Here is a 27954-nt window from a genome sequence, read left to right on the forward strand (position 1 = left end):
TTGAATCCATTTATATGAGTCATCCATTACAGATTTGAAAAAAAAAAAAAAAACAAGGAAGAGGAGTATGTTTTAGAATATTTCCCTGATTAGTGCACAGAAAGTTAAGTGGGGCTGAGTAGAACCTGTCACAGAAGAGACCCTTGTGGAAACAAGAACCAGAAGAGGGTATCCAGCACTTCCTCTGTCTTTCATAGTAAATTTGCCCTTGAAGGAGAGCCAAACATGGTTTTACTTGTTATTTGAGAAAATGACTGCAGTACTGACGCTTATGTTATTATACAATCAAACAGTGTCACTGTGATGTAAGGTGCTTTTCATTTTCTTTCACAAAGATTTACAATATTGGAAACTTAGTTGATGTCCTACTCACATGAGGCACAATGAAATACTGACAAGAAAATGTTCCAAATAAACTTGAGAGCCATTACAATGGGGAAGTGGAATTTAGTTTTGCTATGAGTGCAGCTTCTTGGCACCATACCAAAAGGGGAAGACAAGAAAAAATGAAATAGAGCAAGGTCCTACTGTGTGACATAGCGTATTCACAGCAGAGATATGCTATGAAACTCATTTTTATAAGTAGAAAATTGAGGCTTAGAGCAAAAGTGTGGCCTCCAATTTGGAAGGTTGAGGATAGAGAAGCTGGAGGCAGGGAAGAATTGGAAGGAAGGAAATGAGCTATGAATTTTGTGTTTTAATCAAAACACAAAAATAAATTTCTTAAAAAGGTGTGTAAGAATCAGACTGGAATCATAACTGGAGAGTGGTAGGAGTATAGAGGGTATGAGAACAGAAGATAAAATAATGTGACTTAAGACCACTGATGTTTGCACTTAAAATTGTTAAAATGGTAAATTTATTATTTGAGTTCACCTCTTGCACACAAAAAATGGCAGAATTTTAAAATATTGAGGCTGATTTGCTTGTGTGAACAATTACATTCTATTTACTTTCATGCTTATAATTTTCTACAGTTGTGTCTAAAATATTAATAGTTTTTAAAGGAAAATTAAATATACACAAAATATTTTTCTGAAACATAAATATTATAGACATATCTGCTACATAATATCTACAACAGTCTAGTTACTTGAAAACACCATTATCCTTTTCCAGGTAGTGAATATAACAACATAAGTTCTAGTCTTGAAATTTTATTATGTGTGTGTGTGGGGGGGGGGGGTGTCCATGTTGCCACAGCATGTGTTTAGAGGTCAGAGTACAACTTTCAGAGGTTATTTCTCTTTCCACCGTATTTTTGAGACAGCGTCTCTAGCTCTTGCTGTTCTTGCCATGCTGTGTATTCCAGGCTAGATGGCCGCAGCTTCCAGATAATTCCTGTTTCTGCCTCCCAGCCCACCGTGAGATACCATACCACTGTATCTGTTTGTTTTAACTGGATTCTGGGGATTTAGTTTAGATCTTCAGGCTTGTGGGACAAGCGTTTTACCTTCTGAGCCTTCTTGCTGGCCTTATAATATATTCTAAATAGTGTCAATAGTTAATGTCTTGTATAAAGCATTTTTATATTGTGGACTGTAAATGTAACATTTTATGGTATGGGGTTTATTATTTCCCTTTTATAAAGAACAGCAGTGAATTACCCATGTTCTCACAGAAGGAAGAAGCTGAGACTCAAACACAAGGTTTTGACTATAAGTCCAGTGCTCTGACCCCAAAGTCCTTGGTTATTGTTATTTTGCTAGTGACATCTTTACAATGTCTCTACCAGTGTCCTGAGGCTGTCAGCCTAAACTGTTTGCTTATGAGTAGTGTCATTAGTGAGTCAGTTAACATTTTTGAACTTCATTCCCCTCTCTTTAGAACTGATTAACTGGACTGGATAAAAGTTTTGAATCTTCACCTACACAGTTCTACAGATTAGATGTGATTGTGATGCATTAGTACAGAGACAGAGTGCTAGGTGGAAGATCTTTGCTTTTATTCATGGATACCAAACTTTATGAGAGATACTAAAGAGGAAAGAGTGGTAAGACAACCAACATGGTCCATGCCCCAGAGGCCCTTATGATTCAATGGGCTGTTCATAATCCTGTCATAAAACTTCCCACTTAATTCTTATCCTTTTTTCCTTATACTTCTATACAGACTTCTTTTTTGCATATATGTGGTTGGTGTGTGTGTGTGTGTGTGTGTGTGTGTGTGTGTGTGTGTGTGTGTGTGTGTGTGTTTTGTATGTATGGGCACACAGTATGTAGGTTACATACATGGGGGAGGCCCTAAGTTGATGTTGGGTGGTCTTCCTTGATCGCTCCCTGCTTTATTTACTGAATCAGGGTCTCTTGATGAGCTTGGAGCCGTCCAGTTCTGGCTAGTGTGCCTGGGGACCCCTGTCTCTGGCTGGGATTACTATACCTCTTTTTCTAGGCTGCTGGAGATCTGAACTGTTTTCACAATGCAGAATAAGCACTTCATCTACTAAGCCATTCCCCAGCCCTGACTTCATAGTTTCTGATTTTTGCCTTCTCTATTTTTCCTTCTGATAAAATGTCCAACCACACTTTGTTTATTTGCTTGTAGTTGTTATTTCTGATAAAAGGAACTATACTACAACTGAAGGAAATATTTTTTGAGACCCTTTACAGTTGGCACTGAGTATTTAAAGTGACTTCAGTTTCATAAATGCTCGATGATTCTTTTTCATTTTTCCCCAAGTAAAAGAAACTTATTTACCTAAATATGTAGTATATTTTACTTCCCATTGTGGATTTATGTTTAAAGTCAGTTGTTTGTTTTTTTTACAGCTTTTGATATTTTTGCCCGTATCATGGGTAACTAATATTAATATTTTTTCCTGTCCATTTCTTTATTTGTCTACTTGTTTGACTTGCTTTTTCCCTGAGGCTGTATTCAAGTTATTGAACTATTAAGGAAAGCCCTTCCATAAGTGTTTTAACTGACATTATCCATCTATTTTTTCAGGTTAACAAAATCTTTCCATCTTCTGCATTTACATGCATTGATTTCTTCCTGTGAAGTACACAAAACCTCACTCTCTCAAAGGTAGTCATCAGGAAATAAACTGACAGTGAATAGTTCTTAATTGCTGCATTTAAAAGAATTATATTTTTAAAACTTGCATAAACAGATATAATATTAAGAAAACACCAGACAAATATATTATAAAGGACACATTAAATAGATGGCTTAGATATCAATGTCATAAAAGACAAAAGGGGTAAAAAAAAACAATTTAGATTAAAGGAGACTAAATTAGAGTTGAGTTGTAAAAATTAAGTGCAGTGTGAGATCTTGGATTTGATTAGTATAGTTTCTTTAAAAGACACTTTAGGACTTAAGATTTAGGAAAGCTGAGTATTGTGGCATATGCCTTTAATCTAAGCACTTGGATGAAGAGGCAGGCAGATCTTTGTGAGTTTGAGGCCAATCTAGTCCCCATATAGAGTTCTTGGCCAGCCAGTGCTATATAGTGAGAACCTGTATAAAAACTTTTTTTGGAAAAGTTCTATAAGATATATAAAATATAAATTATTGTCTAATTTTGATGCCTGTTCTATAGTTTCATTAGTGACATTTCTTAATTTTAATAATTATATGATATATGAAACTCTAAAAAAAAAAGAGAGAAAAGGAAGAAAAGTCCATTCAAATGACTAGGAGTTTTGAAAAGGCTTGAGATCTACCCTCTGTGCCTTCTTCATGGTGTTGCAACCTTGGCCTGCCTCTGGGATTCTGAGAACTCATGTCCTACTTCCCATTCCCTTTTATTAGGATTCAATAACACTGGCCTACTTTTTGTTTCTTAAACTTTCCAAGCTTGTCTTGCCTCAAAGCTAGTGTACTTGCTATTTTTCGCTTACAACATTCTCTTCCCAGATCTTCGCTTGGCTTGCTTCTTGTCATCATTGGACCCAACTCAAATTTGACACTTCAACACCTCACCCCGGGACAGCAATCTGACTAATCAGACAAAAGGAGTTCTCAGTTGCACTAACCTGTTTTCTAGTCTTCATGGAATGTTGTTATCTGAATTTATCTTGCTTATTTATTGCCCAGTCCCTCTCTGACTCCTCAGTCTTTCAATCTTACCTACATGGAATGTAGACCCATAAAAGGGTGAACTATGAACTGTCTAGAAAAATACTTGGCCCATAAGAAGGTTCTTGGTGACAGTTGCAAAATGAAAAATAGATGAATTCATTTGCATGTAGAACGAATAGTAATGAGTAGCAACAGAAAAGAAATTATGTGAAAAACGTAATATCACATATAGCTTTAAAAAGAGAAAGAAAAAAGTTTATCTTTCACACTGTTGATGTTGTTATAGGAAGTGGCCAAGATACCAGGAGACATAATATCTGAAGTGCTGTCTGCATAATGGAAACAGCCACCTGTCCCTTCCTACTTGGAGCAAAGGACTGAAACATAAGGGCTGGAGAGGAAGTTTCCAAGCCTAACTGTGTGATAGTTAAAGAAGAACAGCTGAAGTCCAAATGACCCTGGACCATTCATGGAGCAGTTGATATGTCCCTGAGACAGGAGGGGTCCTCAGGCTGGTGGAAATGGGGCATTCACATACTTTGAAACAACTCATAGCCTGAGGGCTCTTCCTAATGAAAAATTTCACATTCCAACTTATATTTTGTCTGTGAAGTAGGCATGTCATTATTACTTTACCACATTTTGAGACATGCTAGAGAAGAGCTAAGGCAAGCATTTGTTTAATAAAGACACTAAGTAACAACATTCCTCATTTCATCTTCTTCCGACCTTTCAAAGCTCTCCTTCAAAAATGTTCTCTTTGAGGCTGTATTTACTCCATATTAAATGTCTCTCAGAGTAAATTCTTTGGGTAAGGGCCAGTCTTCATGGTGTTCTTGCTAATGCAAGACTTTGGAGCTATCTATAAATGACAGGTCTCCTTTGTACATTTGGTTGGAGCAATAACCACCACTCTGACCCCTGGGTGGCAGTAACCCTTTTCCATTCTTCAATTTTTGTAGGAATTTGTATGGAGCTGGGCTTCATTAGACTCTTAAATGCATAAAAATGCCAAGCACACTTTGCAGACATGATGTTTTTAGGCACTTGTGAGTTCAAACATATCCTTTATTCTTTCCAACTCAGTAAGAAGGCTGTTCCCTATGGAGGCCTAGCCACAAAAAAAAGTTTGAAATTCTCTTTGGTTTATATGGAGTTACTGATGAAGAATCTATAGAAGCCCTTCACTCTCTTTGGTGTACATTGGGGTGGAGGATCCATGGGAGAAACAAAGCTAAAGTTGTCTTCATTTCCCTCTTGTTTATATCAAAAAAGGGATAAAAAAGATCCCTTACAGATGGTAATACTGTTTTCACCTTGGTGATTGAAAGAGATGAGAGAGAGAGAGGAGAGAGAATACATTTATTGGTTAAAAGGAGAACTATTTTGACTTGCGTAGTGAGTTTATATTCTTTCAGAAAAACCTACCCATCCCCACCCCTGCAAAAAAAGGGGGGGCACAGAATTTTATCTTTTTAAACTTTTAACTATTATGCATTTGAAATAGCATGGAAAATATTCAAAACAGATTGCTCTCAAAGAACCATTGGCATGCTAGAAAAAAGAAGAAAGAGCCAGTGAGATGGTTCATGAGCTAAAAGTGCTTACTGCCAAGTCTGGTGCCCTGATGCTGATCCCCCAAGCCACACTGTAGGAGAAAACTGACTCCCACAAGTGGTCCTCTGACCTCAACATGGGCACTGTGGTATGCACCCCACCAAATAAATAAATAAATAAATAAATAAATAAATAAATAAATGTAAAACTAAAAAAAGTTCAACTTATTATCTAAGTGGAAATCTTGAACTACAAAACAAGTAAAAAGAATTCAGTAAAAGGAATATGAAATTAAACATCAGAAAACTTTGTCCTGTGGACGTTTCTGTCTAGCTGCACTTTGGGCAAATAATCAGTAGATAATAGTGCATGAAACATATATGACATTATTTGAAAATAAATAAGTTATCGAATACCAAGGAACTAAATGATTTTTAGTTAAGTAGAAGTATCTCTAGAATGCAGTTGTATTTGTTAATTAAAGATTTGTTTACTTTTGATTGTGAATCTAGCCTTTAATGGCTGAGCCATCTCTCCAGCCCTTATTTATTTTTATTTTATATGTATAAGTGTTTTTTCTCAATGTATATATGGGCACTGCATGCATTCCTGGTGCCTGTGAAGGCCAGAAGAGGGTGCTGGATCCTCTGGAACTATGGATGGTTATGAGCCACCGTGTGGGTGCTGGGAACCATACTGGGGTCCTCTTCAAGAGCAGCCAGTGCTCTTGGCTGTTGAGCCATCTCTCCAGCCTCATAGTTGCATTTGTTTTATGCAGGTAATTTTTCTGTAAAATAGTTATCACTCAACAAATAATTGTTTAAATATTTGAAACATGTATAAATTAGAGAAAGCTTCATTTAGAAATGGCTGCTCATAGGAAAAAGCTCACCTGCTTTCCCTTTCTTTTCTAGCAGATGTGTGAGTGACCTACATTCACTGCTTTGACTTTCCCAGCACATACTCAATAGCAGGCAGTCTAGCTTCCCCTCCAAACCTTGTTTTGAAATCCCTGGGCCATTAATTGATGGCCCAATCCTTTTTGTTTAGGTTTTATATTGAGAATCTGCAAAAGCATCACATTTGCTCCTTCTTCCAGATCTTCATGCCCACCCTGCCCCCCAGTGAATTTCAGCATCATTATATTTCATGCCCTAAAAGAAAAGCAATGGAACATAAGAGTTTCTTTGTTCTAGTACAGCAAAACCTTGCTGAATGTTTGACAAATTCAGAGAAAGAGGAGCTGTGAGTGCCACCTTGTGGCAAGGCATGTCCTACCACATCTAAGTTGGTACACCTCAACCCCCAGCACCCACCTGCTTTGGCTGTGGTCTGCTTGCCTCTGTGTCCTTCTGCTGTGAAGCCTCTTTTTCTTAAAGCTTTGTTTTAAATGCAGGCCGTCAGACCCACTACCGAAAGATTTTAAATCTTTATCCTACTCATTTCCCAAGATTTAATATTGTAGCCCCTTGTTACTTTGATAACTTCATCCCTTGAAAATCACTGTTATTACTACTGCATCTTGATCCTCAGATCATTTTAATTTCTTCTTATACATTCTTCACAATTCTGTGCACTGGAATTTCTTTTCTGGCTTAAATTTGTGCAAATCTTCTGTATGCTGTCACAATCACTGTAAGTTCAATTGGGCAATTGCCCTGTTGTTTCTGGAAAAATACCCACTTCCTTAATGTTATATTGCCACCTCTGGTTCTTACATTTTTCCTACCCTATCTTTCTCAAATCCCTGAGCCCTAGATCACACATGAGGGCTAAGCTCTCTCTGCACTTTGACTAGTTGAAGATTTCTATGTTAATAGCAATCTGCAAGAAAAAGCTTCTCTGATGAGAGCTAAGAAGTGTTCTTATCTATGAATGTAGAAATAAATCATGCCAGACAATGGTGGTGCACACCTTTAATCCCAGCACTTGGGAGGCAGAGGCAGGTGGATCTTAGTGAGTTCGAGACCAGCCTGGTCTACAAAGTGAGTTCTAGGACAGCCAGGGCTGTTACACAGAGAACCCTGTCTCGAAAAACCAAAATAAATAAATAAAATAAGAAAGAAATCATTGGGAGTCATTTTAATCCTATGTCCATTTAGTCTGCTAAATAATAGTATTGTGTTCTACTTTAGGGCCTAGGGACCATCTAACCAGAGGTTCTTGGCCCATCTAGCAATACCAGGTATGGGTTCTATCTCCTGGAGCGGACCTTAGATCCAATCAGAAAGAGGTTGGTTGCTCCCATAACCTTCTTGGGGAGGGGGTCATCCACACTGTTCTCCATAGTGGCTGTGCTAGTTTACCCTCCCCCACCTCACACATGGGAAATAAAGTTTCCACTTTCCCCTCACACTTGCCAGCGTGTGTTGTCATTTGTTTTCTTGAAAATAGTCATCCTGACTATAGGGAGATGGAATTCCAAGGAGTTTTGATTTACATTTCCATGGTGGTTTAGGATGTTGATCACTTTTAAAAAATATTCATTGCCCATTTGTTCTCTCTCTCTCTCTCTCTCTCTCTCTCTCTCTCTCTCTCTCTCTCTCTCTCTCTTCTCTCTCCTCTCTCCTCTCTCCTCTCTCCTCCTCTCTCCTCTCTCCTCTCTCCTCTCTCCTCTCTCCTCTCTCCTCTCTCCTCTCTGTTTAGTTCCAAATGTTGATTGGATTGTTTGCTTGATTATCTGGTTTTGAGTTTTTTGTAAATTCTAGGTATTAAGCCTCTGTTAGATACATAGTTGGCAAAGATTTTCTCTCATTGTGTAGGCTGCCTCTTCAGTGATCCATAGTCCCCTTTGCTGTGTGTGCTCTTAGAATTGATGAGACCCCATGTATCAATTGTCAGCCTTATTTCCTGATTAATTGGAGTTCTACTTAGAAAGTCCTCCCCTAGGCCCACATCTTAAAGTGTTTCTCTTACTTTTTCCTCTAGCAGTTTTAGAGTTTCAGAGCTTATGTTAAGGTCTTCGATCCATTTGAAGTTGGTTTTTTGTGCAACACGAGAGATAGGCTCCATTTTCATTCTTCTACATGTAGACATCCAGTTTTCCCAGCATCATATGTGTGCTTTTAGTATTTGTGTAAAGAATCAGGTGGCTGTTGATAAGTTTTCCAGGTCCCAGTACATATGTTCTTACCCACATTTATACAAGCAACCGTAATAAATCCCAATAGGTCACACATACTGAACGACATGAAAGTGAGTGGGAAGACTTGCTGAGAACACGGCTTTCAGTTCTAGAGAAAGGAGGACCAGAGAGGATAACTGGAGATGAAAATAAGTAAAATCCATTACATACATTTATGAAACAGTTAAATACATTTTTACTTTATTTTTGAGATTATAATTTACCCCTTTCCTGTCCTTTTTCTATACCCTCTCATTTACTCATCCTTCCTCTCTTTCAAATTTATGACCTCTTTTTTCATTAATTATTGTCTCATGCATATGTGTATATGTATATACATATACATTTCTAAATATAACCTATATGTTAGTTGTAATATGTTTTCAGGGCTATTAGGAGTTGAGTAACTAATTAGTGTGTTCTTCCCTGAGGAAGACTTTTCCTGCTCTCGGCTTTTCTTAGTTTCCTGTAGTTCTTTTTTTAGGGTTGACATCTTGTGGGCTTTCCCCCATCTATTTTGGCATGTCTATTGATATCATTCTTATTCAGGTCATGTTTGGCCAGTCGTGTTGATGAGATTATAAGTGTAGCTTCTGACATTGCTAGGAGACACAGTCTCACAGCAAACTCCCTGATCTGGGCCTTACATTCTTCTCTCCTCCTCTTCCACAATGTTCCCTGAGCTTTAAGTGCAGGAGTATGCCGTAGATGTATCCACCGGGACAGTGGTGGGGGAGGGGCATGGAGGTGTGGGGGGCTCCACAGCTCTGCATTTTGATTGGTTATGGTTTTCTGTAGTGGTCTCCATCTTTTGCAAAGAGAAGTTTCCTTGGTGAGGAATTGAGACCACACTTACCTGTGGGTATAAGGACAAATAATTAGATTGTTGTTAGGAATCATGATAGTTTAATAGAGTAGTGGTTGTAGATTCTTCTCCAATGTCTATGACTTCAGTAACACTGAAGTTTCTAGTAGCAGACATGGGTTCCCTCTTGTTGAGTGGGTCTTAAGTTCAATTATAGAGCTATTGGTTACCAACAAGGTATTCTTTTTTTGTTTGTTTGTTTGTTTTTTTTGGTTTTTTTTTTTTTTTTTGGTTTTTCGAGACAGGGTTTCTCTGTGTAGTTTTGGTGCCTATCCTGGATCTCACTCTGTAGCCCAGGATGGCCTCGAACTCACAGAGATCTGCCTGCCTCTGCCTCCTGAGTGCTGGGATTAAAGGTGTGCACCAACACCGCCCAGCCAACAAAGTATTCATGCCACTACTAGGATTATAGTGTCATGCTGGTCATTGATAATGGTTCACAGGCATCATAGCAGGGTAAGACTGCTGGTTGCCTCTGTCCCTTGGAAACTCGCATGGCCACTTCTGGCACCATGAGAGCTACTCCTCAGGGAGGAGATGTTCAGGTCACTGAAACCTCTTCTTTAAAGGTACGATCGGAACTCAGTGCATCTTTCCAATTCTTGAGTTTGGTTTTGGTTTTGGTTGGGAGACTATCATGACTTCACTTGTATTATACAGCTCTTTGGATTATTTAATTCTTCTTGATTAGTTTTTATATGTAATAAATACCTAGAAATTCATCCACTTCTTTTAGATTTACTAATATTTTTAATCTTCAAGAAATTCCCTTACTAGTCCATATAGATATGTACTGAAAAATGTCTCAGTTTAGTAGTACTCCCTCCCTCCCTCCCTCCTTCCCTTCCTCCCTCCTTCCCTCACTTCATCTTTCACTTCTTCCCATTCTATCTCCCTCTCTCCTTCATTTTCTTTCTCTTTCCTCCACAAATTTTTATTTTGAAATATTGAAACTTTCAGGAAAACTGAAAGACTAGACTCCATCAATTGTTTACATTTTCCCATATTTCCTTTCTTTCTACCTAGATATTTATTTTTTGCTAAATACTGAATGCATCTCTTATCAATAAGAGTATTCTTTTCAATAACCACAATACCATTGTTGTACTTAATCTATAAAGTGAGAATATTATCATCCCAAGGTCTGGTTGAGGGGAAGGGTTTTATTGTAGCTATGAGGAAGAGTACAGCAGAGGTATCTGGAAGAGTCCAGAGCAGGGAGAGAAAGTAGTCTATGGAACGTGGCCAGCAGAGTGGACTTGGCCATGTGGAGGGGGAGAGCAAGAGAGGAAGACAAAGAGAGTGTGGACCAAAGATACCAAGAGAGGAAGACAAAAGAGAAGGCCAAGTGAGCACATGCTGAAACGGTAGGGTTCTATAGGAATGAGCAGCTGGGGGAAGGGAAGCCCATGAGCTGGAGAAGTTTGGGGTGGGGACAGGGTGAGAAGAGCCAGGATCCCAGCATAGACTCTGTTTTAGGCATTTGTGATGCTGAGAGAGCCTGGAGGCCAGCATGCACTTTAGTGTGCTAATGAGCAACACAGTTAGCCATTTGTTCTGAGTATCTTTTAAACCTGCCACTTAATATATAACTTGTTGATTCATTGACACATAGTCTACAGGTGGTATTAATGTTTTTCTAATTAGCACAAGAAGGTCAAAGGTCCCACCTTCGACCGTGTCAGTCCGAGACTTTCCAAAAGGGTCCTGCTTACATTTAGCTTTCTTTAAATCTACCAGTATCCCCCAATTATATTTTGTCTTTGGTGACATTCACATTTTTTTACTATATGTTTGTGGCTTTCCTTTTAAGAATGCAAATCAATTTTCTTGTAGAATATCTCCTGTAACAGGCTTTCTTTTGGGGGCCACCAACCAGCTCCCAAATCATGACATGGAGACTTATTCGTTATGGACTCTTGGCCTAGCTTAGGCTCATTTCTTGCTAATTCTTATAACTTAACCTGTTTCTCTTCATCTACATTTTGCCTTGGGGCTTTTTACTTTTCTTTCCTTCTATATATCTTACTTTTCTGCTGTCTCAATATGTTGCTGGCCATTGCTTAATTTCTGGCCCTGGTGTGTCCCCCTCTTTCTCCCTTGTTCCCTCCTCTTTCCTCTTCCTTTCATTCTTCTCTTCTCCCCTCTAGAGCCTAGGTTTCTCCTCCTATTTATTCTCTCTGCCTGTCAGACCCACCTATCCCTCTTCTGTCTAGCTATTGGCCATTCAGCTTTCTATTAGACCAATCAAGTACCTTAGGCAGGCAAGGTGAAACAGCAACACATCTTTTCATAATTAAACAAATGCAGCAGAAACAAATGTAACACATCTTTTCATAATTAAGGCAGCAGAAACAAATGTAATACACCTTTACACAGTTAAAAATAATATTCTGCAGCAGAAACAAATGTAACACATCTTTGCCCAGTTAAAATAATATTCCACAACAATCTCCAAATATGAATTTGTAAGATTGTTTCCTTATGGTTAGATTCTTTTAAATGTTTGGTAAGGATTCTACATAGGGGATATGTGGACAAGCTTCAGTATGGATAAACAGTTGAAAGATATAAGAAGAGGGCATGCATGGCAATTCATTTGGTGAAGAATTTAGTGGATTGAATCTGAGTAGCAGTGGTAAGGACCTGAGATCCAGTCTAGGAAAGATTTTAGATTGACTTTCTGACCGACTCTTGTTGTGGTAGATGAGAGACAAGGAGGAACATGTAATAATTCCAAGATTACTAAGAAATGACTGACATTGACTAATTCAGGGAATTAGAAAAGAAATAAACTTATTGTGTTGGCTTCTGAGATTTTTTTTTGCATGTATAGTTTGAAATCCACATGAGACATTTAGAGAAAGACATGGTTGACATGGCAGATCTGGGCTTTAGACAAGCCCTAGACTCTTGAACCATCAGTGTGAGTATAAACATTATCCTAGAGTTAGAAGGTAAGCCTTAGAGACAGATGAGACTGTCCAGATGCAGCATTCACTGAAAAGGGTGGGTTATCGATGACTCATAGCTAAGATCCTCTGCTCTTTCCTTGTAGTTGTCTACTTTGTCTGAATTTTAAGTTCTGAAGTCATTCCATTAACTTGCTCTCTAGACATCAATTAAACCCAGATTTCCTGGGTTTCATTACAGATTGTGTTGCCCCAACTAGACTACAAAACCAGTGGCACTGACCTCATAGTTACATTTGCAATGATCCATGTTTTAGCCAGGTGGGTGTGAAGTGTATCCAAGGATAAGAAGCACACCTCAATTAAGATGGGACTGTCCAACCTACCCACATTGTTATTTGGTTCAGTCCCAGAATGTGTGGATGTGTGTTATGCAGATCGACCAAACACACTAAAGATAATCATAAATCAGCTGTGCATGTACATATGCATGATTGTACAACCTGGATTGCAATTCTGCAATGGAACAGCTCCAGACTGACTTAGAAGAAGACAGTGAAAGGAAGAATGTTCTCTCAACTCTGTGGAATAATTTGACTGTATAAAATTTTGATGCTGTGTTTCTGCTGATAGCTCTCATCACATGGAGGAAAGAGTCAGGATTCAATTGTTCTCCCCATTCCTCAAAAAGTCTTTTATACTTTCTCTACAGGTAGAAGCTTAGGATATCATCAGCACTAAAGAGTGTTATGGCACTTGTGAATTCCTTCATCCCCAACCATCCAATTTCTAACATGGTTAGAATCATGTCAGATGAACATCTACAAAATGGAAATTATTATTCAATGAACTCTGAAGCGATAAAGAGGATGAGGCAATGTAAAGCAAGGGGAAAAGCCCAAATTCTTCTTGTAGAGAAAGACAAGACTGAGCCCAGTGGAGAAGGCTGAGTGTTTGGATGCCAATATCTATTACTTAACAACTGACATTTTCCAGATCTCACTTCAGGGAAGGCAACACCTGATTTCACTTAAAGTTGCACCATCTGCCCTACTGCTTTCCCCAGCCAGCCTAATGCTTCACCCACCAGCACCATGAAGAGCAAAGGGAAGGAGAATGCAATTACCTGTGAGTGGGGGTTGGGATGAGTGGGAACCTAAGAGTCATCACTGGAGTTCTGATCTGATAGTGCAGATAGCTGCCTTGGGGGGTTTCTTCCACATGTGCAATAGCAGCAAACATAGACAAGTGCCAAGAGGCAAGAGCAGGACTGGCAGGGTAATCTCTACATACTGTGATTGGCTTTGGTGGTAGTGATCCTTTTCAAAGCTGTGGCTCTCTAGCTATGCTTTCCCCCAATCACAGTCACTGCTGGACATGTGGAGCAGATAAAAACATTTCTCTCAAACATTAGTCTTGCCAAAGAGAACTAGTAAAAGATGATCAGAGCACTAATGTTGAATTACTTTGTCTCTCATTTAGAGCTCTTGGGCTCTGTTCCAAAATGTCCAGTGATCATGCCCATGGTGGGGGGGGAACAACACACAACTGAATACTGTTCAGAATTTAAATTTGCAAATAATTCTCATATTCAACACTTTGCTAATGACATGTTTTTCTCTCTAGAATTTAATATGGATGATTAATTTTTGTGGCGTGTTCAAAGCATGGTGCACTTTTTTTCAAACCCATTCTTATAGTGAATAAAATTAATCAAAAAATGGTAGACTTCTAATTTTAATCAAGCATAATTTTGGAATTCTGTTTATTACATACTTCTATATTTGTTCCACTTCCCAGTGAGGATCATGATTGTACTTCAGTTCTCTCAGTACCACTGTCCATTCAGATCCTGTTTAAATCCCCTCCAGGGTCTGACTAGTCCCTTTTCCTCAGTTTAATAGGTGGCTATAGATCCCTCTGGGGAAGGAGAATTATAATATATAATCCTACATTTTTCCCCTAAATACCTGACCATTTCTTCTGTTAAAGGGTTCTCTATATGAAAATCGGCTCTGCATCAGGAATTCCAAGTGATTGAAGCATTTTGTTAGGGTGACTGTCCTCCTAAGCCCACTGATTCATTTTTGGTTTGTGTGTTGTTTCTTTGTGTGTGTGTGTGTGGGGGGGGTGTAGTCATTAAGTAACACCCATATTTCTGTCCATATATTTGCTTCTAGGGGTGTCATATTTTGCTATTTCCACAAGTCTCTGATAGTGAAGCTCAGCTGGCATCCCTTTGACCTTGCTAACTCCTTAGCCTTTAGGAAGTAAGCATCAGCACCTGGGTCCTATTGCTTTGCCTACCCACTTCCCAAATCATCTTCATGGTTTTGACAAGTCCAAATTTTGACAGTAGATAAAAGTCCCCATCAGAGTGCTTAGTGATTCGGTGTTCCTCTCACCAGCATACCCATACCAACGTTGGGGAATAGTGTCAAATACGGTTTGAATATGGACCATTCCCTCACTAGCTTATGCATTAAATACTTTGTCTTCAGTTTGTGATGCTGTTTAGGAAGGTTGTGGAAACTTTAGAAGGTGAAACCTGCCTAGAGAGTAAGTCTCAAGGAGTGTGGCTTTGATGGTCTCTGGTCCCTTGTGCTTTTTGTCCCCTTCTGAGGCAAACAGTCTCCTTTCACATGCTCCTTTTACCATTACATCCTGCCTTACATTAATGGAGTCAAGAATTATTGATTGAAATCTCTGTAATCACGACCCAAAATAAAAATAAAAAGTCCTCCGTTTAAGTTGTTCATATCGAGCATTAGGTTGCAGTGATGCACATGTAACTATTACAATATTTTTTAGATTTCCTCTGGAACATAACATTCAGACAGTCTTCTGGCCTTATATCCATTTTAACATGGCAACTTCTCTAAGCCCCTCATATCTCCCTGTATAATCTGTCAGTGCAACTAGAACATTTCTATTTTGCTCACTATGGTCATAACCCTTCCCAGGCTTCTAAATATGACAGTAGCAATAATTTTGCCCCATCTCCAGCGATCTTTGCCAGGACATTAAGTCTCATGTCCAGGAAAGTAATCTAAAATCCAGTTCCTTGATCACGTGCCTTTAAAATCCAGTTCCAGGAGAACATCCTTAGCTCCTCCTAGTAATTCTCACAACTCTTTGGCTGTATACTATCTTTATTTGTTTAACTGGGTTCTTTTGAGTTCTAATTCTATTGTAGTTATTTAACTGTTGTCCAGGACACTAGTGGGGACAACTGCTAACTACCTATTGCCTTTTATGGGAGGAGCATCTTCATCATTTTCTAACACAATGTGGTAGTACCTCTTACTAGGGAAGAGTCATCTTCCTTGGAAACATTTGGTGTTCAGTAAGGCATTTATTTCAAATGCCTGAAACATCCAACCAGATGCCCCTAATTCATGTTTTAGAGTTTGGGGTTGTTCTAAAAGCCTCTTGGCAGTGTAACAGAGCAGTCTTGATTCAACATTCAAATACCTCTGAAGACCTGTAACTATCAAGATCTCCATATTTGTGTTTAGCCATATTTATTCTTTTATCACATGTTCTCAGTTACTTAATTCCTGCATTCAGCTTATTGCTTTTCTTCGCGCTCTCAATTCAGTTTTGTATAACCTAAAACTCTGTTCTCTTTGTAGACATTTCCTCCAATATGTTTTAAATTCATGAATTATTAAAACTACAGATGGGTGTTTTTTCAAATCAGTGCCACCAAAATCTTTAGCTAATAAACTGTCACTTTTGTCAGGAATTATCAATGCATGCCCAGTACCCCATTCAAGACTGCCTTCTTTTTCTCTGCTGTTAGCCAGTTCCAAACTCCTATCTCACTACCTGTTTTCTTGGACCATTTTCACTCTCATTTGCAATAGTCTAGTTTTTCTAAGCAGGAGACACCAAGATAGGATTTGATGTGTCAGAAATGATTGGTGGCAGTGGAGAATTGGTGACAGTGAAAAAGACTAAGGACCAGTTTAATGTCTGTGTAGAGGAGACTATAGTATAGTTCCAAGAAGGATACTTCCAGACCCATGTGGTCTTCAAGCCAAAATTACCTGTAGAAATAGTCTTGCAAGTTATCGGGATGAAATTGCCTTAGCATCTTTAGTGTCAATGCTCAGTTATTGAGTAAGCAGCTCATAGAATGTGTGACATTAGTGTGAATAATAAGGGAAGAAGAGCAGTCATTCTGTCTGTAGGTGATACATTTTCAGGGCTACTATACATGTACACACATAAACATAGGGTCACACAGTTGTACCTAGAGATCAGATTCCACCATGCTCTTATTATTACATTTTTTAAGTTTTAAAATTATAATTAAAATATAATTATATCACATCCTTCATTTTCTTTCCTCCTACCTGTCCCAGGTGCCCCCTACTCCATCTCAAATCGGTGGCCTATTTTTCTTTGATAATTATTGTTGCACATACTTTTATACATGTGCATAAATATATAAATACAACCTGCTGAATCCATTAGTGTTGCTATGTGTATATGGTATCAGTGCTGACCACCTGGAATTGGATAACCAGTTAGGAAGCCCTTTCCTAGGAGAGACTAATTCTTCCTTCCTCAGTAATCTAGTTGCCTAGAGTTCTTTGTTTAGGAGTGGAGCCCTGTGAAACTGTCCCCTCCATTATAGCATGTCTATTGATGTTGTCATCCTTCAGATCCTATTTAGGCAACCATAGTGTTGAAGTATCATGGGTGTAGCTTACCTTTCATTTCTAGGAGACATAATCTCATAGCAGACTTCCTAGTCCTCTGGCCCTTACAATATTTCTATCCCCTTTTCCACATTATTTCCTGAACTTTAGTTGTAGAAGTTGCATTGTAGATGTATCTGTGACCAACACAGTATCCCTGCCCGTACTTTCTTTGGCTATAATCCATGAATCTATAGCAGTGGCCCGATGCACCCAAGGGTACATAGGATTAGGGATGATCTAATGGCTCTGGCCCCTGTGCACACAACAGTGGATGTGTGATGTCCACATTGTTTCTACTCTAACCACAAAAAGGGTGGTACCTATCAAGTGATGGATGTTTCCTTAGGTATTACTATGGTTAACTTTGTTGGTGGGAAGAACCTCTGTAACTAGTAGACCAGGCGGTAGAATGCATCCACACACTACATGGATATGTGGCAACAGGAATTGAGAGCACACAAGCTCTCTGTTATTACAGAATCATGCCTGCAGATATAGCGCCACTTATTTTGTTTAAATTTTGTCAGCTTTGGTCTTGGAAGGAGAGATTTCTTCCAGTTGGCTGCTATGAACTTTTGACATATCTCCATCATTGTTAATCTTTTTTTTTTTTTCAAATTTTATCACTACAAAATCTCCTAGGTACATGTATATTATAGAATATTATTTTAAGATGTGTTACATTTGTTTATGCTGTGGAACATTTGTTTAATGATACAAAGATGTGTTGCATTCTTTTATATTGCATTTGTTTAACTCTGTGAAGCTGTGTTACTGTGACTGCCTAAAACACCTGATCAGTCTAATAAAGAGCTGAACGGCCAATAGCGAGGCAGGGAAAGGATAGGCTGGGCTGGAAGTCAGAGAGAATAAATAGAAGGAGAAATCTAGTAGGAGGATCAAGGAAGAAGCAAAAGAGATCAAGGAACAAGAGAGGAAGGGGTCAGCCACCCAGCCACACAGCTAGATATTGATAAGAAAGAAAGAAAAGTTATACAGAAATAGAGAAAGGTAAAAGTCCAGAGGGAAAAGGTAGATGGGATCACTTAATTTAAGAAAAGCTGGCAAGAAACAAGCCAAGCTAAGGCCAGGCATTCATAAAAAAGAAAAAATTTCTGTGTGTGATTTATTTGGGAGCTGGTTAACAGGCCCCCCAAAAGAGCGAAGAATAAAAAAACAACTAACAACACATGTATTCTCTAGCCTTGACCTGGCAGCCATTTTTCCAAGAAGTCCCAAATGTTTTGTTATAAAATGGTAATTATATACCAAGATCTTGGTGCTAGGTATGATTGTTTATTCTAGAAATCCATTGTTGCTAGAATTATTCTTAATATTGTGAACATATTGGGAATTTATATATGTATATATAGTAGAAATAGTATGTAGAAAGATGCATGGACATATATATGTGTGTGTTTATTATATATATTATATACACACACGTGTGTTTGGAATATTAGGAATAGAGTTTTAAAATAATATATCTAACCATCTATACTTTGTATCCATCTGTGTATGTATCTTTCCTTCTATCTATGCACATTCCCTGACTTGGCAGCCATTTAAATTAGTGAGTACATTCATTGGCTCATATATGAGTATATGTACATATATATGTATGTGTGTATGTATGTATATATATACAGGTGTGTATACAAAGGTATGGACATGCATATATGTATTTTTATCTATGAATATATTATGTGTTTATATGTATATATGCATATATGTACTGACACACATATATTTGTGTTATGTATATATATGTATATATATATATGTGTGTGTGTGTGTGTGTGTGTGTGTGTGTGTGTGCATGGATTCTACTGATACTCTGATTTCAATCCAACTCCAAAATTGATCCTGGCCTTCTCTCTTTGTTTTTAGTATCTTTTTGTAATCTAGATGTTTTCATAATTTATTTAATCAGTTCCCATTTTAAATGAGTTTAGATTGTTTTTAGTTATTGACAATTAAAACAAATATTGCAAAGGTACTAATTGTACACTTATCCTACAGAACTTTTATAAACATTTATGTTGGACAAATGATGGTGAGTAGATCTTAGAGACTGTACATTTACATTTTTAATAGATATTCCAAAATATTCTCTAGAATTACTTTTCACATTTTTAGAAACTTGTTTTAGGAGTATATTTCTTAAAAGTGATATTAGCCTCTTCACTAATGTCAGGGTCTCTTGTGATTTCCTCCTGTCATCATTTTGATTAGTTCTAATAGAATCCAAAAGACTTGCTGGCACTCAGTTTTCCCTTTAATCTAGTTAAAATGATTAGTGGAACAATTACTCTCTAGCCTTGAGCCTTCTGATAGTGCTGTAATTTTTTTATTCACAGACATTTCCAAAGTCTCATTCTCCTCTGACAGCCTTGGTGAAATTGTTGGCATTTATGCTTATTTTTTATATCCTAGTTAGGGTTTCACTGCCTGACTAACCTGGAGATAGTAAGCTCTCAGTTTAGAGATATCTTCACTCTTTCATAAGGCTATGTTCTCCTCCTAGGCAATTTTCAAACTTCTCTTAATAGCTGCAATTAAATGCCCCCTGTTGGTTGTACTCACCAAGCCAAATGGTTTCATATTTAACTGGTGTGCTTCTCTGAATTTCAATAGGCAGATCCAGAGTGTGCCTCACTCTGAGTGTTCTTTCTCATTTTTCTCGTTTTCTTGCTTTTTCTCTTTTTAAAACCTCTACCATCAGATGACTACCTAGGGCTCAGCAGTATTATTCACTCTAAATTGAAACTTAAAACAATGAGTCTATTTTTTGAATGTATTGAACAATGTTTAGCAGTAGCATGACCTGAAGGAAATTTGCTACAATGAACCGTGATAACTGAGGTTGGATAGCTAGAGTACAGATAGTAAACGACATTGAAAGGTAAAAATAGTACCTGTTAAGTCAGGTATTTATGAAGGCTTATTATATACCAGATACTGACTTGATGCTAAAAGGGCAGAACAAATGCTCCAGTCTGCCTTGAGAGAAAAAGACAGAGCTGAACAATAAGCCTCATTAGCTAATTGTTGTAATAAAAACAGATACAGAGCCAAGACAGAACAGAGATACAATGTCTCTACTTGGCAAGTCAGAAGTTCCCACACAGGAAACCATTGATCTTGCTGCTATAGAGTGAAGAAATGAGGAGAAAGGACATACCAGACAGAGTCAACAAGCCTGTAATAACATGGGACATGAGAAAATGTAGTTTATCAAAGGATGATGGGAAGTTCTAAGATAGCACAAATTTCATCAAACTCCAGTATCTTGAAACTCTCTGGGCCAAGTATAAGCATATGCTATTCTTCCTACCCCTTACAGTCTCTTTGAGCTCACATCAGTGATGTGGTTTTGTGTGTGTGTGTGTGTGTGTGTGTGTGTGTGTGTGTGTGTGTGTGTGTATCTGTGCACAGGTGCTAGAGATCCAAATGATATATTTTCCTAAATTGCTCTCCACCTTATATTTTGAGACTGATATTTCAGTGAAGCTAGAACTCACCAATTCAGCTAGACTGGCTGGCCAATAGGCCCCAGGATTTTTCCCACCTCTGCCTCCCTAGGGTTGGGATTGCAGGTGCACATAGCCTTGGCCAGTGTTTTGAGTGGGTGCTAGTGTTCCAGACTCAAGCCCTCAAGCTTGCATGGCAAGCCTTTTACTGACTGGGACTTTCCCTGGGCCCAGTGCCAGTGTTTTTAAGATGGAAGCTGGACTGTGTTCAAAAGTCTGGTGTTCCATGAGCCATTCAGGGTGGAAGCCAAAGTTCTTACAACAGCTAGTAAGGCCCTTTGTTACCTAGTCCTGCTCCACTGTAACCTCTCCTACTATTCTCTCCCTCATTCTGGGGCAGCCATACTGGCCCCTGCTCTGTCCCCCCATTTGTCAGTCTTGTACCTGTCATGCCATGTCCTTTGCCCTTTCTATGGCATTGGCATTGAAGTCCTTCTCTATTTACCCACTTGACTTATGCCCTTACCTTTATCACATCTCTACTTCAATGTTGCCTTCTCAGTGATGCCTGTTAAAAGTGGCATGCCAGCTTCTGCTGTTTCTAGTTCCTCCCACTCTGTTACTTCTCCCACCAGCCACACTAAACACGAGTCCAAGGAAGCAAGGTCTTCAACCTGTTTTGCTCATAGCTAGAGAGAGAAAATGAGAGGAGGGTGGTTTCCTAGAACATAACGTAGTAGGTGCTCAACAAACCTTTTTAAATGAGTTGCATGCCCTATTTTGTTTTGGTTGTTTATTGAATTGTTCCTTGTCTGGTTTGTTTCTTAAGTATGGAATCCTAAGAAACCTCAGAGAATCATCAATCATTTGCATCTCAGTTTGCATCCTTTGATATTTATCTATCCATCCCCAGTATAAAGCTAAGGCTAGCCTCACTGAAGAAATGGAATGATGTTTTGACAAAAAGGGGGTTTACATATTGAATTTAAGAAAATCAACTTCTGGTTCTTCTGTTTCATTTTTCTGAGTTCTTTTATTTTTCCAGAACTTGAACAAATACGTTGTTTATCCTTTGCTCTTCATCCACATATTTTTTGAGTGTCCCCCTTGACCTCAGTCTATCCTCCAGTCTCCCTGTCTAATGAACTCAGTGGCTGTCCCCACCTCTACCTTTTCCTTAGTAGCACTGTATAACATTGCTCTGCAACCCTCTTCTTTGTGGCTTTTAAAGACTGGACTTCTCTTTTTTATTTACTTGGGGTTTGTTTTGTTTTGTTGTTTTGCTCTCCTTCTCCCTCCTCCCAGTTCCCCCACTCTTTCTTCATTTGAACCTTGTATGTATTGTATATGGATATGTTTTCAAAAAATTCAGCCATCCTTCCATCTCTAGTTCTTCAGAAGTCTCAGCATTGCTTGGAAGATTCTTCCCAAGGCTATTGATGTAGCTCTTTCTGTAACTCCACTGCCTTTTTGCTGACCTGTAAAATGATGCTCCTTAGCGTGAACTGCAGGGCACATCAGGGCACTTGTACACTGTGGTGGAGAGTGGAAAGTCAATTTTAAGTATCTACTTGTTTGGATGGATCTCAGAGTAGGGATGGGGGATATTCCAAGGAGGGCTGTATTTGTTAAGTGCCTACTAAATTCTCTGCACTCAAATACATGTATTTCTTTAATGCACTTTAGAGCACATTTTTTTTTAATTTTTAAAAGAAATTTTCTATTCGTTTTACATACCAACCACAGGTCCCCCTCCCACCCTCCAGTCTTCTCCCTCCAATTCACCCCGCATTCCTATCTCCTCCAAGGCAAGGCCTCCCATGGGGGACATACTCAGTTGAGGCAGGTCCAAGCCCCTCCCCCTGCACCAAGGCTGTACAATGTGTCCCACCATAGGCAATGGGCTCCAAAAAGTCAGCTCATGCACTGGGAATGGATCCTGATCCCTCTGCCAGGGGCCCTATTGGTGAAATTATTAAGGCCACTCCACGTAGTTAAAAGGAGATTTATTTAATGGCCTAACTTACAAGTTAAGGGATAGGTAGGTCGCGGGGTCTGAGGAAGGTGTATCGCAGTCCAGCGGTGTTCTCTGGAGCTCTGCTTGGCCCATCTTCACCGTCCAAGGTCCCGGAACCGAGTGAGAGCACCACCCATCCAGATCTCAGGTCTCCAGGCGCCTCCCTTGGCCCCGCCTTGTAGGCGTGACCGTTGCCGAAGTCTCAATGGGGGTTGGAACTTCCAGATCAAAGCTGGAATGGCTACCCACTACAGGGCCCCTTAAACAGATCAAGCTATATAACAGTCTCGCCTATGCAGAGGGCCTAGTCTAGTCCCGTGGAGGCTCCACAGCTGTTGGTCCACAGTTCATGAGTTCCCACTAGTTTGGTTTGGTTGTCTCTGTACATTTCCCCATCATGATCTTGATGCCCTTTGCTCATAGAATCTCTCTTCTCTCTCTTTGACTGGACTCCTGGAACTCAGCTTGGTGCTTGGCTGTGGATCTCTGCATCTGCTTCCATTAGTTACTAGATGAAGGCTCTATGATGACAGTTAGGGTATTCACCAATCTGATTACTTGGGTAGACCAGTTCAGGCACCCTCTCCACTATTGTTAGTAGTCTAAGCTGGGGTCATCCTTGTGGATTCCTGGAAACTTCCCTAGCACCCAGTTCCTTTCTATCCCCATGATGTCTCCCTCTATAAAGATATCTCTTTCATTGTAGAGTGCATTTCTTAAATTAGCAATAATTATTGTCTCTCTTTGGCCTCTTTCATTTTTATACTTTCATTTCATTACACACATTTTTATGAAATATGTGAGTTACAAGAACTCTTCAAGATGACTTAAAGGCATAAACTAATATGTGTTAGGTGATTAGTTTATTTGAAGGATACAATGAGATACAGTGCTAGACATGAAGGATTATATGGAAGAGGCCAGAATTAAAATTATCCTCAATAATGTTTTCTTAAGCTTTTAACATTCTACTTCTCAACTTTTACCTCATTTACAAACTCTAAATTATTAGTTTACAGTTCTCTATTTTGAATGCATCTATAGATTGTTTTGTAAATTGTTTTTTCCTTGCTCTGGACCATCAACTCATGAAGTGACAGATTGAGATGCTTTTGTGTTTGATGTGTATTTACCAAATATACATGAAACATCATTAGGTAGACATAAGTTCCAGAAAAGCCTAGGTGAAAGTGATCAATTTATCTAAAATGACTATCAGCCATTTATACTAAATTTTGATACATTCTATTAGGATTTTATTTTATGGAAACTTTTTTATGAATAAAACTAAAACTTACAAATATAAGCATCTGTCATTGTACAGATGACAAGCTGTAAGTGGTCATCCTAAGTGTAAGAAGTTTGGATGAACAAATATTTTTCTGTCAGCATAAAGTTTTGTGGCACATATATTAAAGGATTTCACGATGGACCTCTTCTGATCTTTTAATATTCAGACTATTTGAGGAAACCTATAATAATTTTCAAGTGTTAGGGAACCTCTAGATAAAATTGTTTTATCTAAAGCAAAGCATGATAGTGTAATTATTCAGTTGTAGGTAAAATCTGATAATTATTGCCAATGGTCTTTTAAATGATGATGGTTTTCCTTTAAAATATGTTTAATTTGGCTAGTTTCTTAGCCTATTTTATTTTATATAGTTTCACCTTCCTTACAACAGATACTGAAAAAAAATTTGAGTTTTTCCTTTTTAAAAATTTCCTTGTCTGCCAGGCAGTGGTGGCGCATGCCTTTAATCCCAGCACTTGGGACGCAGAGCTAGGCGGATCTCTGTGAGTTCGAGGCCAGCCTGGGCTACCAAGTGAGTTCCAGGAAAGGTGCAAAGCTACACAGAGAAACCCTGTCTCGAAAAAACAAACAAACAAACAAACAAACAAAAATTCCTTGTCAGCCTTTCTTATATCTACCTAAGAAGACCTAGAAGTCTTATCACAATTTCCAGGGAATGAGCACTATTGAGGTGTGGCTGTGCTGAGTGCAAGGACAGATTTTTTCCCCTGTTCCTTAAAATTAAAATAAAATTTTTGGATGAATCTTTTTTCTTCTACTTCTGCTTCTTCTTTAAATTTGATTAAAATATAATCACATCATTTCTCCCCTCCATCTGTTCCCTCTAAACCACCGCCACCCCACCCCACCCCAGTGTCACTTCCATATTCTCTTTCAAACTCAAGGTTTCTTTTTCAAAATTCTACTTGTTACATATATATGTAGTAAGTATGTAAATGAAACCCACGGGGTCCATTTAGTATTGTTATGAGTGTGTTTTTTAGAGCTCAACATGAGATCAGATAGCCATTTAGGACCTCATTCCTGAGGAAGGCAAATTCTCTTTCTCTCAGCAGTCCTGTCTCAGAGCCTGGAGTTCTTCGAGGAGGCATAGGGCCCCATGAACGTTCACCCATCCACATTGGCATGTCAACGGCTATTGTCATCATTCAGTTCTTGTTTAAGCATCCATGTTGTTGAGATTTAATGGTTAGCTTCCCTGTCTTATCTAGAAGATACAATCTTGCAGTTTACTTCCTGGTATTGAAAACTGATTAAGACTTTCAGGAGTGAGAGAAATGGATTACATTAATAAAGGGAAGATGGTTGGCAGGGTGGAAAGAATCAGGAAATAAATGGGCATTGCACCAATCCATGAAAATGGAAATGAGAACCAGACATGAGCTGCTGCAGTGAAAATGAAGGAATGGGGTGGATATGAGACATTTGGTATCGAGTTCTGGGTTCAAGCTGATAATGAACATATATGCAAAGTTGTTATAGAATTTCCATTTCAAAAACACTAGAAATGTGGACCAGAGTGAAATACTTCAGAACTCTTGGTCAGCTGAGTTATTTTCTAAGACTGACCAGCTAATCTTTTGTGGCTTTGTACTTTAACATGATTACTGTCAGGCAAGCATGAATATAGACTTAAGGGTACTAAAACTTTTGATCGCCCCCCCAAATCTAGAAAACCAGCTAGTTTGGGAAATCCTCCTCTGTTAAACATCAGCAATTGCACCTTTTGTTAACAAGCAAATGCACTGTGAGCTAGGCTTGCTTGCCAATTTGCAAGCTCTGTCTGAAATTCTGAGTGCTATTTCCCCAAAATTACCTCAAAGTGCATCCTGGGTCAGAAGGTAATAGTCTCTTTTAGAAACTTGTCTGTGCAGTTCCTTACTAGAGGGAAGGCTTTCTGTAGAAGCTAATATTTTCCTTTTGTTGAGATTTGAAAGTTATAAGCCTTTCTCTGCTTCTTCCCAGCCAGGTCTCTAGACAAACTTTATAACTTTGCTGATTGCTCTGGACTCCACCTGATATTTGCTCTAAATGCACTGCGTCGTAATCCCAATAACTCCTGGAACAGTTCTAGTGCCCTGAGCCTGTTGAAGTACAGTGCCAGCAAAAAGTACAACATTTCTTGGGAACTGGGTAATGGTAAGTAAGGATGTCATTTCCTATGAATTGATAAAATAAAGGGGAAAATAAGTTGGCTTGAAATATAATCTTAGTCAGAGGCTCTCTTTAGGGGCTTGGCCCAGAAAATGATTGAGATCCTTGGCCACTGAGTTGACTGTTGTCTTAGAGTTTCTCTTACTGTGATGAAACACCATGACCAAAAGCAACTTGAGGAAGAAGAAGGGGTTTATTTGGCTTACATATCCAAAGTCACAGTCCACAGAGGGAAGCCAAGGCAGGAACTCAAACCAGGTAGGAACCTGGAGTCAGGAGTTGATAGAGAGGCCATGAGGGATGCTGGTTACTAGCTTGCTCCTCATGGCTCACTCAGCTTGCTTTCTTATGGAACCTGGGATTACCAGCCCAGGGGTGGCCCCACCCACAATGGGCTTGGCCCTCCCCCATCAATGACTAATTAATAAAATGCCCTACAGGCCTATCTACAGCATGATCTTTTGGAAGTATTTTCTCAGTTCTCTCCTTTCAAGTGACTCTAACTTGTGTCAAAAAAAAAAAAAAAATAGCCAGCGTAATTGTCAATATGATATAAGAACAAAATAGTTAAGGACAGTAGATTTAATTAATTCATGCCACATAGGTCTCTCTGGATACCTCCTTCTAAATATTATGGAAATCACACACACACACACACACACACACACAGGAAAGAAAAAGAAAGAAAGAAAAAATAGTATGTTGATCAATGACTAACAGTTGATGTTAAACCAGATAAAACCTGAGCTTTATAGTGCAGTGCATAGTATGGAGAACATTGGTCCTGAAAGATGATCCTTATAAAATAGCTCATTGGTTCTTTGCCAGACAAATTCTTGGAGCACTACATGCATTGCACAGGTGCACTTGCTCATATTTATTGCATACTGGAATTTAAAGTTTTCTTAACAAGAAGGCAAAGGAGAAGAAAAATAAGAAATTTCATATATTTTAATGGCATCCATCAATGGAACCCAGCATTCACCTTCTTCTCTCTTCTTCTGTTCTCTCTTCCATTCCTGGAATAGAGGAAATTTAAAAAGAATTGTGGCATAAAGTAATAAAGACTTTACTAAATCAGAAGATAAATGGTTTTCCTTTGGTCTGGTTTTATTTGTTTGTTTTTTTAAAATATATTGTGCTGCATAACTAAAATTAAAAAAAAACTAGTTACAGATAAGCTAGAAAAAAATCAAAACTTGAAAAAAAATCAAAACCCATGGGTGATTGATGGGAATACTTTTTCATAGGTTTTGAGATCTTGGAGTGTGAGAGTTTGTTCACATAAAATAAATCTTCATCTGATGTAAGTGGAGCAGCTTGCTAGTAAGATCTAGTGAGGAGAGAAGAGTATGCCTCTTTCTATACAGTTATCTATTACGAATTGCCCCTCCCATCTCTTCTGTCCTTCAAACGCTCCTACATAGTTCAGAGAAGGAGTGAAGCACATTCAAAGATTGTTATTACTTGGCCACAAAACACGATTCTCACCATCGTTCTTTTAAATGCTTCTTCAGGGCATAACAACAGTAAAGGATCATTTGAAGGGAGGTAAAAAGGCACTATCGTGGATGTGAAAACAGGGATGGAGATGGGACTAGAGAAGCATACTACCAAATTCATGTTTTTAAAATGTCAACCAAGCAGAAAGAAAGCACAAGTTGGCTTGTTGTGAGTGTTTGGTGGGTTAGCTTTGACTCTCTACCGTGGACATTTTAGCATGGCCTTTTCTTTTCTTTACTTCTTCTCTTTTCAATTATCAGACATCTCAAGTACATTCTCACTTACAAACACACCCTTCC

At 38.7% G+C, this 27954-nt stretch overlaps 1 protein-coding gene across 1 annotated transcript in view; it reads left to right on the forward strand.

Moving 5' to 3' along the window:
* Hpse2 (heparanase 2 (inactive)) overlaps positions 1–27954 on the forward strand; it is a 681933-nt gene that overhangs the window by 409599 nt on the left and 244380 nt on the right. The window contains exon 4 of the mRNA XM_059257820.1: positions 25964–26137. Within this exon, the coding sequence (XP_059113803.1) occupies positions 25964–26137 (174 nt within the window). The remainder of the gene's footprint in view (positions 1–25963; positions 26138–27954) is intronic.

The sequence above is a fragment of the Peromyscus eremicus genome, chromosome 1, assembly GCF_949786415.1.
Source record: "Peromyscus eremicus chromosome 1, PerEre_H2_v1, whole genome shotgun sequence".
Lineage (NCBI taxonomy): Eukaryota > Metazoa > Chordata > Mammalia > Rodentia > Cricetidae > Peromyscus > Peromyscus eremicus.